Below are 12,184 nucleotides of genomic sequence, written 5' to 3' on the forward strand. Positions count from 1 at the left end.
TGAGGACCCAACTGACACCGCTTCCAGCACAAAGCAACAGGGAAGCAAATGGGTTATAAATGAGTTAACAAGCCGGATCGATGCCAATTTTCATAACTGTTCAACACAGATAATAGAACAGCAAGCTGTAAAATAAATTTGACCTCATTTAGCACTCAGACAAACTAAAAATACCATTCCTAAGAGCTGTCACATGAAATTGGGATTGCTCTGATCCCAAGCCCACTGAGGTCAAATTAATCATTCTTACTGGATTAATTGAGATTTATGTAAGGCCACTCTTAGATTGGTTATTTCTCCTTTCAATATTAGTGTATATCTGGAACTCCTCTTTTAAATGGAGAGAAGTGAGATTAACCTACCTGGATTTCCAGAAATGCAATTGTTGCTGGGTTTAAACAGAGCCTCAGTTAATGGAGGTTGTCTGCTGTGCTGCCCTGTCTCTTCTGTGGCAATAGTAATGCACTGCTCCCCAGCTGACCTCAAATTCTATTAACTGTGAAGAGCTACGACAGTTCATTTTTAAGATCTGCGAGTAAAATATTGCCATAAATTAGTAAATGTGTTATTGCAATTTCCTGCCTATATAAGAAACGTCTTTCTATTAAAAGAAATCTAATAGCGTGTAAAGCCTAATGTCCTTTATTGGTTTAAATGTCAATTTTCCCATCAGTATTTATATAAATCACATATACGAAAAGTGAATTAAATCATACTCCTTGTGGCACGTGTAGACAAAGCAAATCCAATAAGCAGTCAAAACAGAAATAAGATTTGATTGTTTTCTGAAATAGTACTGAAGATGCTTTGTCTTGTCTAATGCATTCCTAACACCCCAAACCCCCTCTTTCCTGTGTATCTCAAGGGTTGACAACTGTATCAGATTAAACATTTCAGTGCCTGAACAACTGCAATAGTCTCCAGATAACAAATTCAATGTAGACATGATAAGAGCAAATTTATTAATGATCTGTTCATATGCCAAGATGACTGAAAATAGGAGGAGGAAATACAAATAGCTGGATCAGTAAAGCAAGCAAAACCAAGAAGTCATTATATCTGATAGATGAGGAAGAAATCTGAAGCTCAGCAAAAAGAAATTAATATTCTTCTCTTGGTAGTTAGCCTGTGTCAAAATACAATTCAGACACTTCCCAGCGTGCAGTTAATCAGTCGTATAATAACATTGAAGATCATTCTGGGGGAAAAAAAAGCGAGAGGCTCTCATGTTCCCTCAACATAGTTAACAAAGTGCACAGCAAAGGCATCACTATTGCAGCTTGTGAGTCAGAGAGTAGCAGTGAAGCTCTTTTTAAAGCAGAGTACAAGTCATGCTATATAAAAAGTTTGTTATGTGCTGAACTTCCTGACTTTTCAAAAATATTTCCCCCTCCCTGAAGCCAAATTGCAGGCAGTCTTTCACAAATCTGGAGCTGTTCTTACAGTCACAAAGGAATTAATTGAAGTCATGTTCAAAACATGACATGTTAAACTGGCAGCATGAAAGCAGTTGTCCAGCAACACAAACCACAGCTTCTTAATAGTTATTTCTAGGAAGTTAAGTGATCTGTCTGGTATTTACTATAATTTCTTGACATTTCTACATTTTAGTTCTACAAATAACTGCCCAACTTGAATAGGTCTTAATTTTTTTTACTGCATGTCACTTTCAGAATAAATGGATTTACAGTAGCTTTATTTAGATAGGATTGTACCTTGACATATTCTCATAACTGGTTTTATCACGTCAACATTTTCAGCTGCATCAGTTAAGTGCATCTAAGACCTGCATGCAAAGATTATCCTTCCTTCTTCCTTTATAGAAGTTGTTGGATTTCAGGATGTGGATTTAAGTGAGGAAAAAAAAACAACCTGAGCTATAATTTACTTATAATCAAGTTCAAATACCCTGTGTTTGGATTTCAAAATGGCAGAAATTTGCTTTAGTAGTAAAACTATCTGAGCGTTCTCATTAATTCTAGTAACACCCTGTACAAAGTATCCTGAAGTATTTTAGACTGTGCAGACATTACAGACCCATTTTTCTGCTTCCTTGCATTTAGTTCTGTTATTAGTATCTGAGGAAATAGGTTATATAAAATGACACTCTTCTGATGTGGTATCTGACTTGGCTCAGAACCAGAAGAGCAGGATTTGATGCGAGGCCCAGTACCAGGGTGCCCAGCTCAGCCACAACCCAAAGACAGTTGTGGAACCTCAGACAACTGCCTGATAACTAATAGACAAGCTCATTATTACTAATAGACAAGCTCATTATTGAACAATGACAGTAGAAGAGATTTGGATGGAACTTTTGGGGGCCACCTGGCTCGGCTCTCTGCTCTGAGCCAGTTAAGTATGTGTGTAATTTCTGAGTGAAGTTTGCACTGGGTCAGGCTTCAGCTGGAGCATATGTGATCTCCCAAGCCTTCTCTTCCAGTCCTTGTTACTCTTTTTCTTGTTTTAGGGATGGCAATCTAAACAGTTCTGGTTACAGTTTAGGCCTCTTTACTTCTAACCGTTCCTGTTGCACTGGGGGAAATGGATTATTCTCTTTCCCTTCACATGCTTTTGCATGCTTGAACACTACCACAACCCCTTTTCCCTTCTCCTTTGGCTAAACAGACTCTCGCTTGTCCATTACCTCCTTGCAAGCCATGTTTTCCAGGCCTCAGATCCCACGGAAAGGGCTGGCCTCCCCTTGAGAACCCTGCCGTTCCCCACCTGTGGTGCCCAAGCTGGGCGCAGTGCCCTGACCCCTCCTCACCAGCGTTAAACCCCAGGAGGTAGCGGGTCCTCTTTTGCCACCTGCCTGCCCATACACCACGATCTGTTGTTGGCTTGTACATCATCGACGAAGCGGTGGAGTCCCCATCCCTGGACACGCTCAAAAGCTGCTCAATACGGCTTGGCAGGCCTGGGTGAGCGGCTGGACCTTAAAAGGTCTTTCCCAACCTAAACGACTCTATGATTCCAGCCCCCGCTGAGGAAGGGGCTCGCTGCTGGGGCACCAACAGCCTCAGCAGCCCGGGAGGCGCGGAGGCGGCGCCTCGGGGCTCTCTGGCAGGGCTGGCAGCGCAGCCCCAGCGCCGGAGGGGCTGGCAGAGCGCGGGGAAGCGCGGGCGGCTCGGCCGGGGCGGTGTGCGGGGCGGCCCGGGCGGGGCGGGCAGGGCGAGGGGCGGGCGGTGCCTTCACCGGCGCGGACGGCGCATGCGCGGAGGGCGGGGCCGGGCCGTGTCGCGGGGCGCGCGGGCAGTGGCGCGGGCGGGCGCTGGCGGCGGGGGGCGATGACGTCAGCGCGGCGGGCCGCGCGCGGGCGGGACGGTGCCGCGCGGCGGAGAGCGTGAGTGCGCGGGGCGCGGGGCGCGGCGGCGGGACAAGATGGCGGCGGGGCAGCCCGCCCGCCCCTCCGCCCCGCCGAGCCCCCAGCGCTGCCCCTCAGGGCGGCCCCGGGACCCCGGCCTTGGCGGGGCCCCGGCAGGGAGGCAGGCCGGTTGCTACAGGCAACCGGGAAGCCCGCGGTGGCGAGCGGAGCCGGGGGGGCGACGATTAGGCCTGTGGGGGGAGCTTGGCCCGGGCGCCTTGTGGAAGCGGGGGCTGCTGTGCGGCCTTGCCCGGTCTCTCCCGTCACTGCTACCCGAGCCCTTCGTCGTGAGCAAAGTCTGTGAGGAAACCCGGTGCTGAGGGGGGTTCCTGTGCCGGCCGTGGGCCTGGCGGGCCCCTCTGAGGGGCAGAGGTCCCCCCCTCCTGGGGGGTGAAAGCTGTGTGTGTGGAAGAGAAAAGCACGCATCCTAGGGAAAGTTAACCGCTGCCGTCAGGCATATAAATACTTGCGTTGTAAACACTACTGACGCTGTTGGTGGTTCTGACTGATGGTCTCACACAGCTGCCGGAGGGAAAAGCCTGGCTATAAAAGCTGGCAGTGCACTAGGTCTTGCACGCTCGGGGGTAAGGTTTGCCTTCTCTGCCCGTTTTAAATACAGATTCTTGTTTCTTAATTGCTTCCGAATGCCCTGCAGTCCTGGGAAAATACGTGGGCTCTCGATTGTATGTGTCAATCAGCTTTTATTATACCTTGCTCATAATCGAGTCAATTTGGTGAGGAAAAGCACAGTTTCCTGACGTGCTTCAGTGTTAGACTGAAGATTAATAGTCCTCATGCTGGGCCTGTCCTGATGTCTGAAGTGATGCTGAAATACAATTGGACTTTGTCCTCAGGAACTCATTTTCATTCACCCAGCTGCAGAATGTTACATTTTTCACAAGCTCAGCAGGTTGTCTTCAAGCATACAAACAAGTGCAAATCTTAAAAACTCCCTGTTGGTGGAACGGGTTTTGACTATTGACTGTCAGAAAAATAAGTAATTTATGAGGAGTGCAAGGTGCAATATGAGAAGAGGTGAGCAGCCCATCTAAAGCAGTATCATTAATGGTAAAGACCAAAGTTCAGCTTTGGATCTGATTAAAGGTTAATCTTGTTATTTCTGATAATTTAGAAGTATCTAACTTCTGGTTAGTGTCTGCAGAAGAAGAACTGTTGCGGGAGACTCGTTGCGCTCTAATCAGCAGCTGGCTAGAATTTATTTCAACCTTGAAGGCAAGGGTTTAATTTTATTTCAGAATTGTGATCACTGTTCTTGAAATTCTGGATAAACCTATAGTTGTTTAGTCCCATGCACTTCTGCACTTGTGCCAAGGATTTTATAGTTCAAAACTGGATAAAAGTATTCAGTTTCTCAGAGCTGACATCTGCAGGAATCACCACGTCTTTTTTATAAAATGAGAACAGAAGTTTTCCATTTTAGTTTGCTTCACCAGTGATTCCCTGATATTAATTCCTCAGTGTATCTCTGCTTCATTTTTCGTTCTGAACTAATAAACAACTTGCCCAGCTCTCTACCTCAGGAAGAACTACTCTGATTGTCTTTGGCTATTCTAGAGCAGTCCATGCAATGAATTGTTTACAAGTTTTAATATTCTTTGTGCTGTTCACTGTCTTGCTATGTAGACTTTTGCATTTTCCTGTAGGGTCATTCTCCTTGTTTTCTTTTTGGACCTGTGGCTGCTTTTAATAAGGAGCAATGGAAGCACTTCACAAATAAAACTATCTTCTGAAAACCTTACTGTGTTGATCAGATGTCAAAAACATAAGTGCTGCTAAGAAGCTAAAATTAATTTTGGAAGTGGTTTACATGAAATGATTAATTGCATTTATTTTGGCACAGGTATGAAAACTCAATGGGGTCATCCAAAAATGTAATAAGTGAGCCTGTTGATGTGGAGGAAGGCTATAACATGATGGTAAGACATTCAGCTCCTGTAACAGTATGGTGGGATTTTTCCTACTGCAAGAAAAACTTTATTTTTCATGTTGGGATTGACTGATAGATCATTTCATTTGTACCTTCTGTGAAGGTGTCACTTCTAGAAACTGTGCTCTAGTGCAAGACCATCACGTTCAGTTACACTGATGGAGTGGTGTCCTTTGAAGTACCTGAGCTTAGACCTGCAGGAATTTTCTTTGCCAGTGCAATGAATGAAACTGGTGGGTTTGTGTACAGCAATGTATTTATATATATGAACATAATTTAAAATAAGAATCCTCATAAAAGGTCCTTTAATATTCATAGACATGCAAAGGGGCAGCACAGACTATATAACAAAAATCTGCTCTTTAAGGCTAACCAAATTTTTAGTCAGTGCTTTTGCCTAACAGATGATTACATCTACAGCACTTGGAAGAAGGTAACTTCTTTGGGTAGTTTAGTAGCAAGGAAGAAGGATTGAGGTTGAGGGAGCGGTCACAAGCCTTGGTATCAGTATCGCTTCACTGATCTGAGCAGGGTATTAAATCCTCCTCTTGTCTAATGAAATGAAAAGACCATGTGGATACCCAGTATGGCCTTTGGCACAGTAGCTGACACTTCCCTGGGGCTGTACACTTCACTGCTGCTGACTGTTCTGTAAGACATCCTGTAAGGGTTTGTTGTGTTCTCTTGACTGACAACTTAACGCAGACTAGACTTCTAAGTCAGGCTCTAGTTTTGTGATACAAAGTATTGGAAATGTCTTGTTGAGATACTTCTGTATCTATCTGTATTAAAGAAAATACTACTACTACTAAAAAAAAAAGTCAGCTTGGTGTGAACTAATGCAGAGTTTTACACTTACATGGGAGTAGTGATCTCCTGAAATAAGGGTTGAAACAACTGTCCTGGTGACAGTTGTGCAAAAAGGAGCCTTGGGATTAACAAGTGTTGCAGGTGCAACAGGAGAAATTCTGCTTGTACATTAGGAACAGTTGGGACTGCTCTGACCAGGGGAAAAGGACTTCGGATTGGACTAGATGGGCAGAAGTTACTTCCAGGCTTTGTTACTCTGTGTCTGTAAGTCATGCTAATTTATGTGTGATAAGTCACGACATACATGATGTGGTTATATCACAAGTCATGAAAAGCCACTATCATGTTGCAAGCCCCCAGTGCATAATTCTGAGATGACTAAATAGGACTATTATCTGTAAGATGTGAATAGCCTGTCCACAGTGTTTAGCATTGAGAAAGTCTTCACTGAAGTATTTGTATCTGCTTTTGGACATTGTCTTTCAAAGACAGATGTGAATCAGCTGGAGGCAGTCTGGAAGAGTAAACCCTTAAGTGCTCAGATTCAGACAAATTGAAACCTGAGATCTGAAAAACAGCAGAGGAAAGATTAAAGGAACAGGGATGGTAAGCCCAGAAGATAGGGAGACCAAGGGAGGATGAAATGGAGCATAACAACATAAAAAATAAGAGGAAATAAAAAAAGTTCAAATTATTTCCAAGTCTAGTGTGTATGGAAAGAATGAGTAGGCTAATGCTGTAGGAAAGCCACAGCTAAGTATTGTATGGATTATACTAAGTGAACACTGCTTGTTGGTGGAGGATTTAAAAGAAAAGATCCAATAAACGAAGAAAGATTTGTGTACTTATTTCATTTTTGGCAGTTGGGAGATGCTATGAATTAGCTTTACTTCCAGCTAAGATGAATGTCTGGTTCATTTTTTTTGAAGATTTGAGAATAAATCAATGAGAAATGTGGTCTGAACGTTTTTCTTTTGGTTTAAGACAGACACATTTCAGAGGCAATTAAGTTAAAGTTATTTAACTCTGTTCTAAAGTAAGCTACAACCAGTATTTACACTGGGAGTTCATACAGTGATTTAAAGTGATTTTAAACCAGTTATGTGATATTTGTGGATCTTTAGATTAATGATGGAAAGTGTATTGTTAAGCAGCAAAGGAATAAAAACTTATACCAGGAGACCCTCCTCTCCAGTCCCACAGCTGATGCTCAGGCATATCTAGGTGTCCCATTTGTGCTCCATCAGAACCTGCAGACACATCCAGAAGTTCTGGACTATCCCTGGCACCTCAGATGCCACCAGGTGCTTGTGTGAGAGCATCTGAGTGCCACCCTCCATCCAAGATTCAGCAGAAATGGTCACTCTTTAAAAATGCCTTGTGAGAACAGGCAATTATACAGAATACGGATAGACTAGAACCGGTGCAGTACAGATCCTCTCTTTTCACACGATTTGCTCAAGTTTCTGTGGACCAAAAAATATAAATTGCCTTTTTTATTTCATTAGGTATTCCCAAAGTTTGCTTAGAGGGCAATGCTTTTTTGCTCTATTCCGTGGTGGTACCTCTAGGTGGGTCTGTGGAGCACTAGGTGGCACACTGCAGCTTTGAAACAAGCAGCTGGGGACATCTGGATGAGAGAAACCCAAGTTGAATACTACTTTATGGGCATTGAAGTAAAAGCAGTTTCTCATTTGTGTTGCCTCTCCTACCACCCTCATAAATTTTAACCACTCATCTGCTGTATTCATTTTTACTGTATTTTCTTTCAAAGACGTAGTAGTACTATAAAACAAATGGTTGCAGGCTGGAGTCATGTGATGGTAGGAACGAGGAGAAATGTGTTTCCTGATGAGTGCTTTAGAAAATCAGTCTGCTCGTGCCTGAAGTAATGTGTAGATTTATGTAACTTCTGTGTGGTTAAGTTTGTCACTGTTGCAAGATAACTTGGTCAGCAGTTTTGTGCTATCAGTGGCACATAGATTTAGTATTAGAGTATGTAGCTTGGCTTTGTTTCAAATTATTTTCTGAGGAATAACTCGATAGGCTGTAGAAGAGTGAAGATTTTGCCTGGAATAGAACAGACTATTTCAGTTGGAAGCCACCTACAGTGATCATCTGGTCCAATCTAATCGACACCTGTCAGTTGATCCAAATGTTTCTTAACATACTTGGTTTCAAAGGTCTTGCAATGTTGTATTTTGCGAGGACAAAGAAATATGTTTACTAGGTAAATGAAGTTTATCCCCAGTGCCTCTAATTCTGTCTTTAAGAAGCTGTAGTTTTCTAGTAGTAACACTGATTTCAGTTGCCAGGGTATACTTTCTAGGTTCTTGTCCTCTCAGTGAGAGAAGTGGTTTTTATGCATTTCAGATGGTTCCAGTAAGTCCCATGCCTTTCTCCAGGCACTCTTTAGTCAGTTAACAAATGTATTTTGGTCTCATGCATCTTTTATCTTGAATCACTAGTTGTAACTAACACAGGATAACAGACATGTTGTGAAGTGCACTGTGATGCTCTAGCATCAGTTAAATGCAGGTTAAAAATGTTGGGTGTAGAGATACCCATACTGAGTGCTGGGTAGGAACTATGATGTCATGTTGATGAATTGATCTGTTTATCATGCAGAAAAATGTTTGGCTGTGAAAATTATTGTGTACACCTGTTTCAGATAGTTGGTGAAAGTTCAATACTTCCATATCTCAATTTGGATGTTTTAGCCACATATTAATGGAATTAAGATATGGAAACAAAAATTTCTGTCTGTACGTATTTTCCATCCCTGTATTTCTTGTTTTCAGGCTTCTTTCCAATGCTCTAATAGTCATGACAAAGTCAGGAAAATAGTTGCAGAAGAGGGACGTACAGCAAGGAACCTAATTGCCTGGAGTGTTCCACTGGAAAACAAAGAAGATGATGGTATGTGTTCCAACAGTCTTCCCCCAGATTTCACCTCTTCCATTCCTTTTTCTACTGCAGTTGCTCATATGAAAACATGTTTCTTACATAGAATTTCTCTATTTAAAAAACAAAAGGTTATATTTAGCATACATAGTATAATATAAAGCTTTTTTCCAAAACGCACCCTGCAGTTGACAGGTCACTTCATGAAACCTTCACAGTGACAGATTAAAAACTGGTTTTACTTTGTCTTTAAGTAACATCTAAGACTGTGCTCTCTTGCTGGTATTACCAAGATACTTGTGTAATAAAATAATCCTGTCTTAGACTGATCTCTTGTACTTTGGGAATTCAGAATTGTAGAGATGGCTTAGAACAATCCAACAAAATGCTCTCTATGCCCTAAACAAATAAGCTGGGAAATTTATTTTTGGTATTACTTCAGTATTTGGTAAACATCTGGGAAGAGTCTTTAAGTAAGGAGATACGTGGGCACAGTTTTCCATCATGCAAGTCCTCACAAAAGTTTTGTTGCTGTTGTAATATTCTCTTGTGGTATGAAGACTTAAGGACCCAGGAATTTACTTTCATTTTTATTCTGCTTAAGTTGTTCCAGATGTCAGAATGTTGTTTTTGGGGACTTAATCTCAAGTATTTTTGTAGCTCCCATGTCCCTGTGGAGCTGTTGCTGCTTTTGAGAGTTAGGCAGGAGTATCTGAAAGTATTTTTTTTAATTTTTTAATTATTTTTTTTCCTGTGGGGTTAGTTGAGCAGTGGGACAAGTTGCCTAGAGAAACTGTGGGCAGTCGTTCATCTTTGAATGTGCTCAAAGCCTGACTGAAGACAATCCTGGGCAGCCTGCTCTAAATGACCCTACTTTAAGCTGGGAGGCTGGATTAGGAAGTCTCAAGAGGATCTTTCCAACCTCAGCTGTTCTGGGATTCTGCCAGTGAAAAAGATATTTCTATGAACTGTTATTGTCTAAGTGACAAGGTTGTTAACCCTATGTCTGAAGCAAATTCAAGTAAAGTTGAAGCTGCCTTTGGCTTCCTTTATGCATTAAGGTGTATTGTGATTTATTTTTTTTCTTTTTAATGTTTAAAAGTCTAAAGTGACAGAAGACAAGGAGGTGCCTGAAAACCTGTTCAGATATTTTTATATAGTTATATATGTAGGTTTCATCAAGGAAATTATATTCAATTCAGAATGCATAGCTGTACCTCTGTTGAACAATGTCAAGCAGAATGACAGATAACTTTTATCAGCTAAACATCCTAAACCTAATTATAAATGTCCATATTTACAGGCTTTGGTTTCTGGTTCTGAGCCTTTTACTTCAGTATCGTCCCAGCTATCTTAGTACATTGTATAGAGCAGCAACAGAAAATGTACTGTGGATTTTTGTTAGCTATGTGTAGGAAGAGAAAATGGAAATTACTTAATACTTGAGCATAATCTGACCAAGTAGAATGCACACCTCCCAGCTTTGGAGCACATGCAGCATCTACTTAGTTCATCATCATCAATATGTGGATTGGTAAATTGGCCACTTCCATGTTTTTATGGCAGCTTCATCTGTCTCCAGAAGGTGCCTTTATCTGTTGGTTGGTCTGAACATTTGCCTGCAAGTCCTTGAGTATGTCAGTAGATTCACTGCTGCTACTGAACTAATCTCATACATCATTTAAGCAGAAAGAGAATTGAGACCGTAGTTATTTATAAGTTCTTAGAGTTTTGGGGAATGAGTTGATGCAAAAGGAACATAGAGTGTTCTATGTTAGAGGGTATTTCTAACTAGTTCTGAGCTACCTGTGAGTTGATTCAATTTCTGTTTAAAGTGTCTTATTTTTTAATACTACCTCACAGTATTATTTTAGCAACTTCCAAGTAATTTTTTCTTAAAAGTGAGTGAATATGAATCGTACATGAATGTTTGCTCCAAGTCTAACATTTTCTGCCAAAACATGAGGCATAAATGTAAAAGTGAATTTAGAGCCTTCAGTAAAAAGTAGTTACTTATGACAATTAAAATCCAAGTAACTGTTAATTTCCTTCTTTTGGTCCTATTAGCAGCAATGTAACTTTTACTTTTTTTTGTCACTGGTGCTTTCTTCTTTTGAATAGTTTCTGCACAATACAAAGACTCAGATGGTAATTGCCTGATGGAAAATAAAGAAAGGAATTTGTGAAAGGAATTAATTAAAATCTGGCAGAGGCACATTCTTTATCTCTTTACCCTTGTCTTGGCATAGAAGGTGTATATGTTTGGTGTCAGTGAGCTCTGATTCATTTTATGCTGATCTTTCCATATGTATTTTGTCCCTGAGGAATGATACAGCAATATGATGATTTAGGACAGTTCTGACTCATTCAGGGGTTTTGCAAATCAAGTCAAAGGTTCACGTGGCCTGAGCCAATCCTGCAGCTCTTCTGGACAAAGCAGAATTTTGTCTTGGTGCAGTTTCCTTTGCTTATGCTGTTCAGAGGTATTGCTGTGTGTGATTTAACATTTTACAGTATAGGCTGTTACTCATTATTGGTTGTGGGGTTTTATTCTGCAGAAACAGTGAGGGTATGGTATTTGCTGTTACTACTGGTGAGGTTACAGAATGTTGATAAATTAAAATAGTGGATTTATTATTTCAATTTGTGTATCCTTTCTTTTTTCCTATTTCCATTAAAAATCATGTGCTTGTGACCTTCTTGCATTTAACTTTTCTTGTGAGAAACTTGTGTATTTCATATACAGGACACAGGTAAAGAAAGGAGCAACAATGAAAAGAATTGGAATAAAAAACTTCTGATTCCTTAATGGAAACACATAGTTCCTGTCAATAAGGAATATTTACTTTAAAAAAAAGACATTTGTGAAATGACAGGTACATTTTCTGGAGCAGCATGCACCCTTGTTATGTTAGATCTGAAATTTTAGCTATTGAATACAGATTAAGTACATGAGAAAGTCCACCTCTAGCAAAACATGGTGCCTGTGATCTCAAAGGGGTATGACTGTTAACACATTTCAGTTGTTGAAATTAAAGTACTCCTTCACAGATTCCATTAAAATACAGCAGATTCTATTGGATAGGCTAATTAGCAATATGGTTGACTTTGTGTCCTAGGAGGCTGGACTTATAATTGTAAAAATTTCAGGAGTCTGA

The 12,184-nt window shown here is 41.2% G+C and overlaps 1 protein-coding gene across 3 annotated transcripts in view; it reads left to right on the forward strand.

Moving 5' to 3' along the window:
* Positions 1-3,287: 3,287 nt before the first annotated feature.
* SCAPER (S-phase cyclin A associated protein in the ER) overlaps positions 3,288-12,184 on the forward strand; it is a 148,749-nt gene continuing 139,852 nt past the window's right edge. Inside the window, exons 1-3 of one of the 3 annotated variants that reach the window (XM_051628465.1) lie at positions 3,288-3,343; positions 5,226-5,301; positions 8,924-9,041. In XM_051628465.1, coding sequence (XP_051484425.1) covers positions 3,288-3,343; positions 5,226-5,301; positions 8,924-9,041 — 250 coding nt within the window. Of the gene's footprint in view, positions 3,344-3,573; positions 3,949-5,225; positions 5,302-8,923; positions 9,042-12,184 lie in introns of those variants that run through there. The other 2 variants (XM_051628468.1, XM_051628467.1) reach the window with 2 other exon arrangements.

This window comes from Apus apus, chromosome 10 (assembly GCF_020740795.1).
Source record: "Apus apus isolate bApuApu2 chromosome 10, bApuApu2.pri.cur, whole genome shotgun sequence".
NCBI lineage: Eukaryota > Metazoa > Chordata > Aves > Apodiformes > Apodidae > Apus > Apus apus.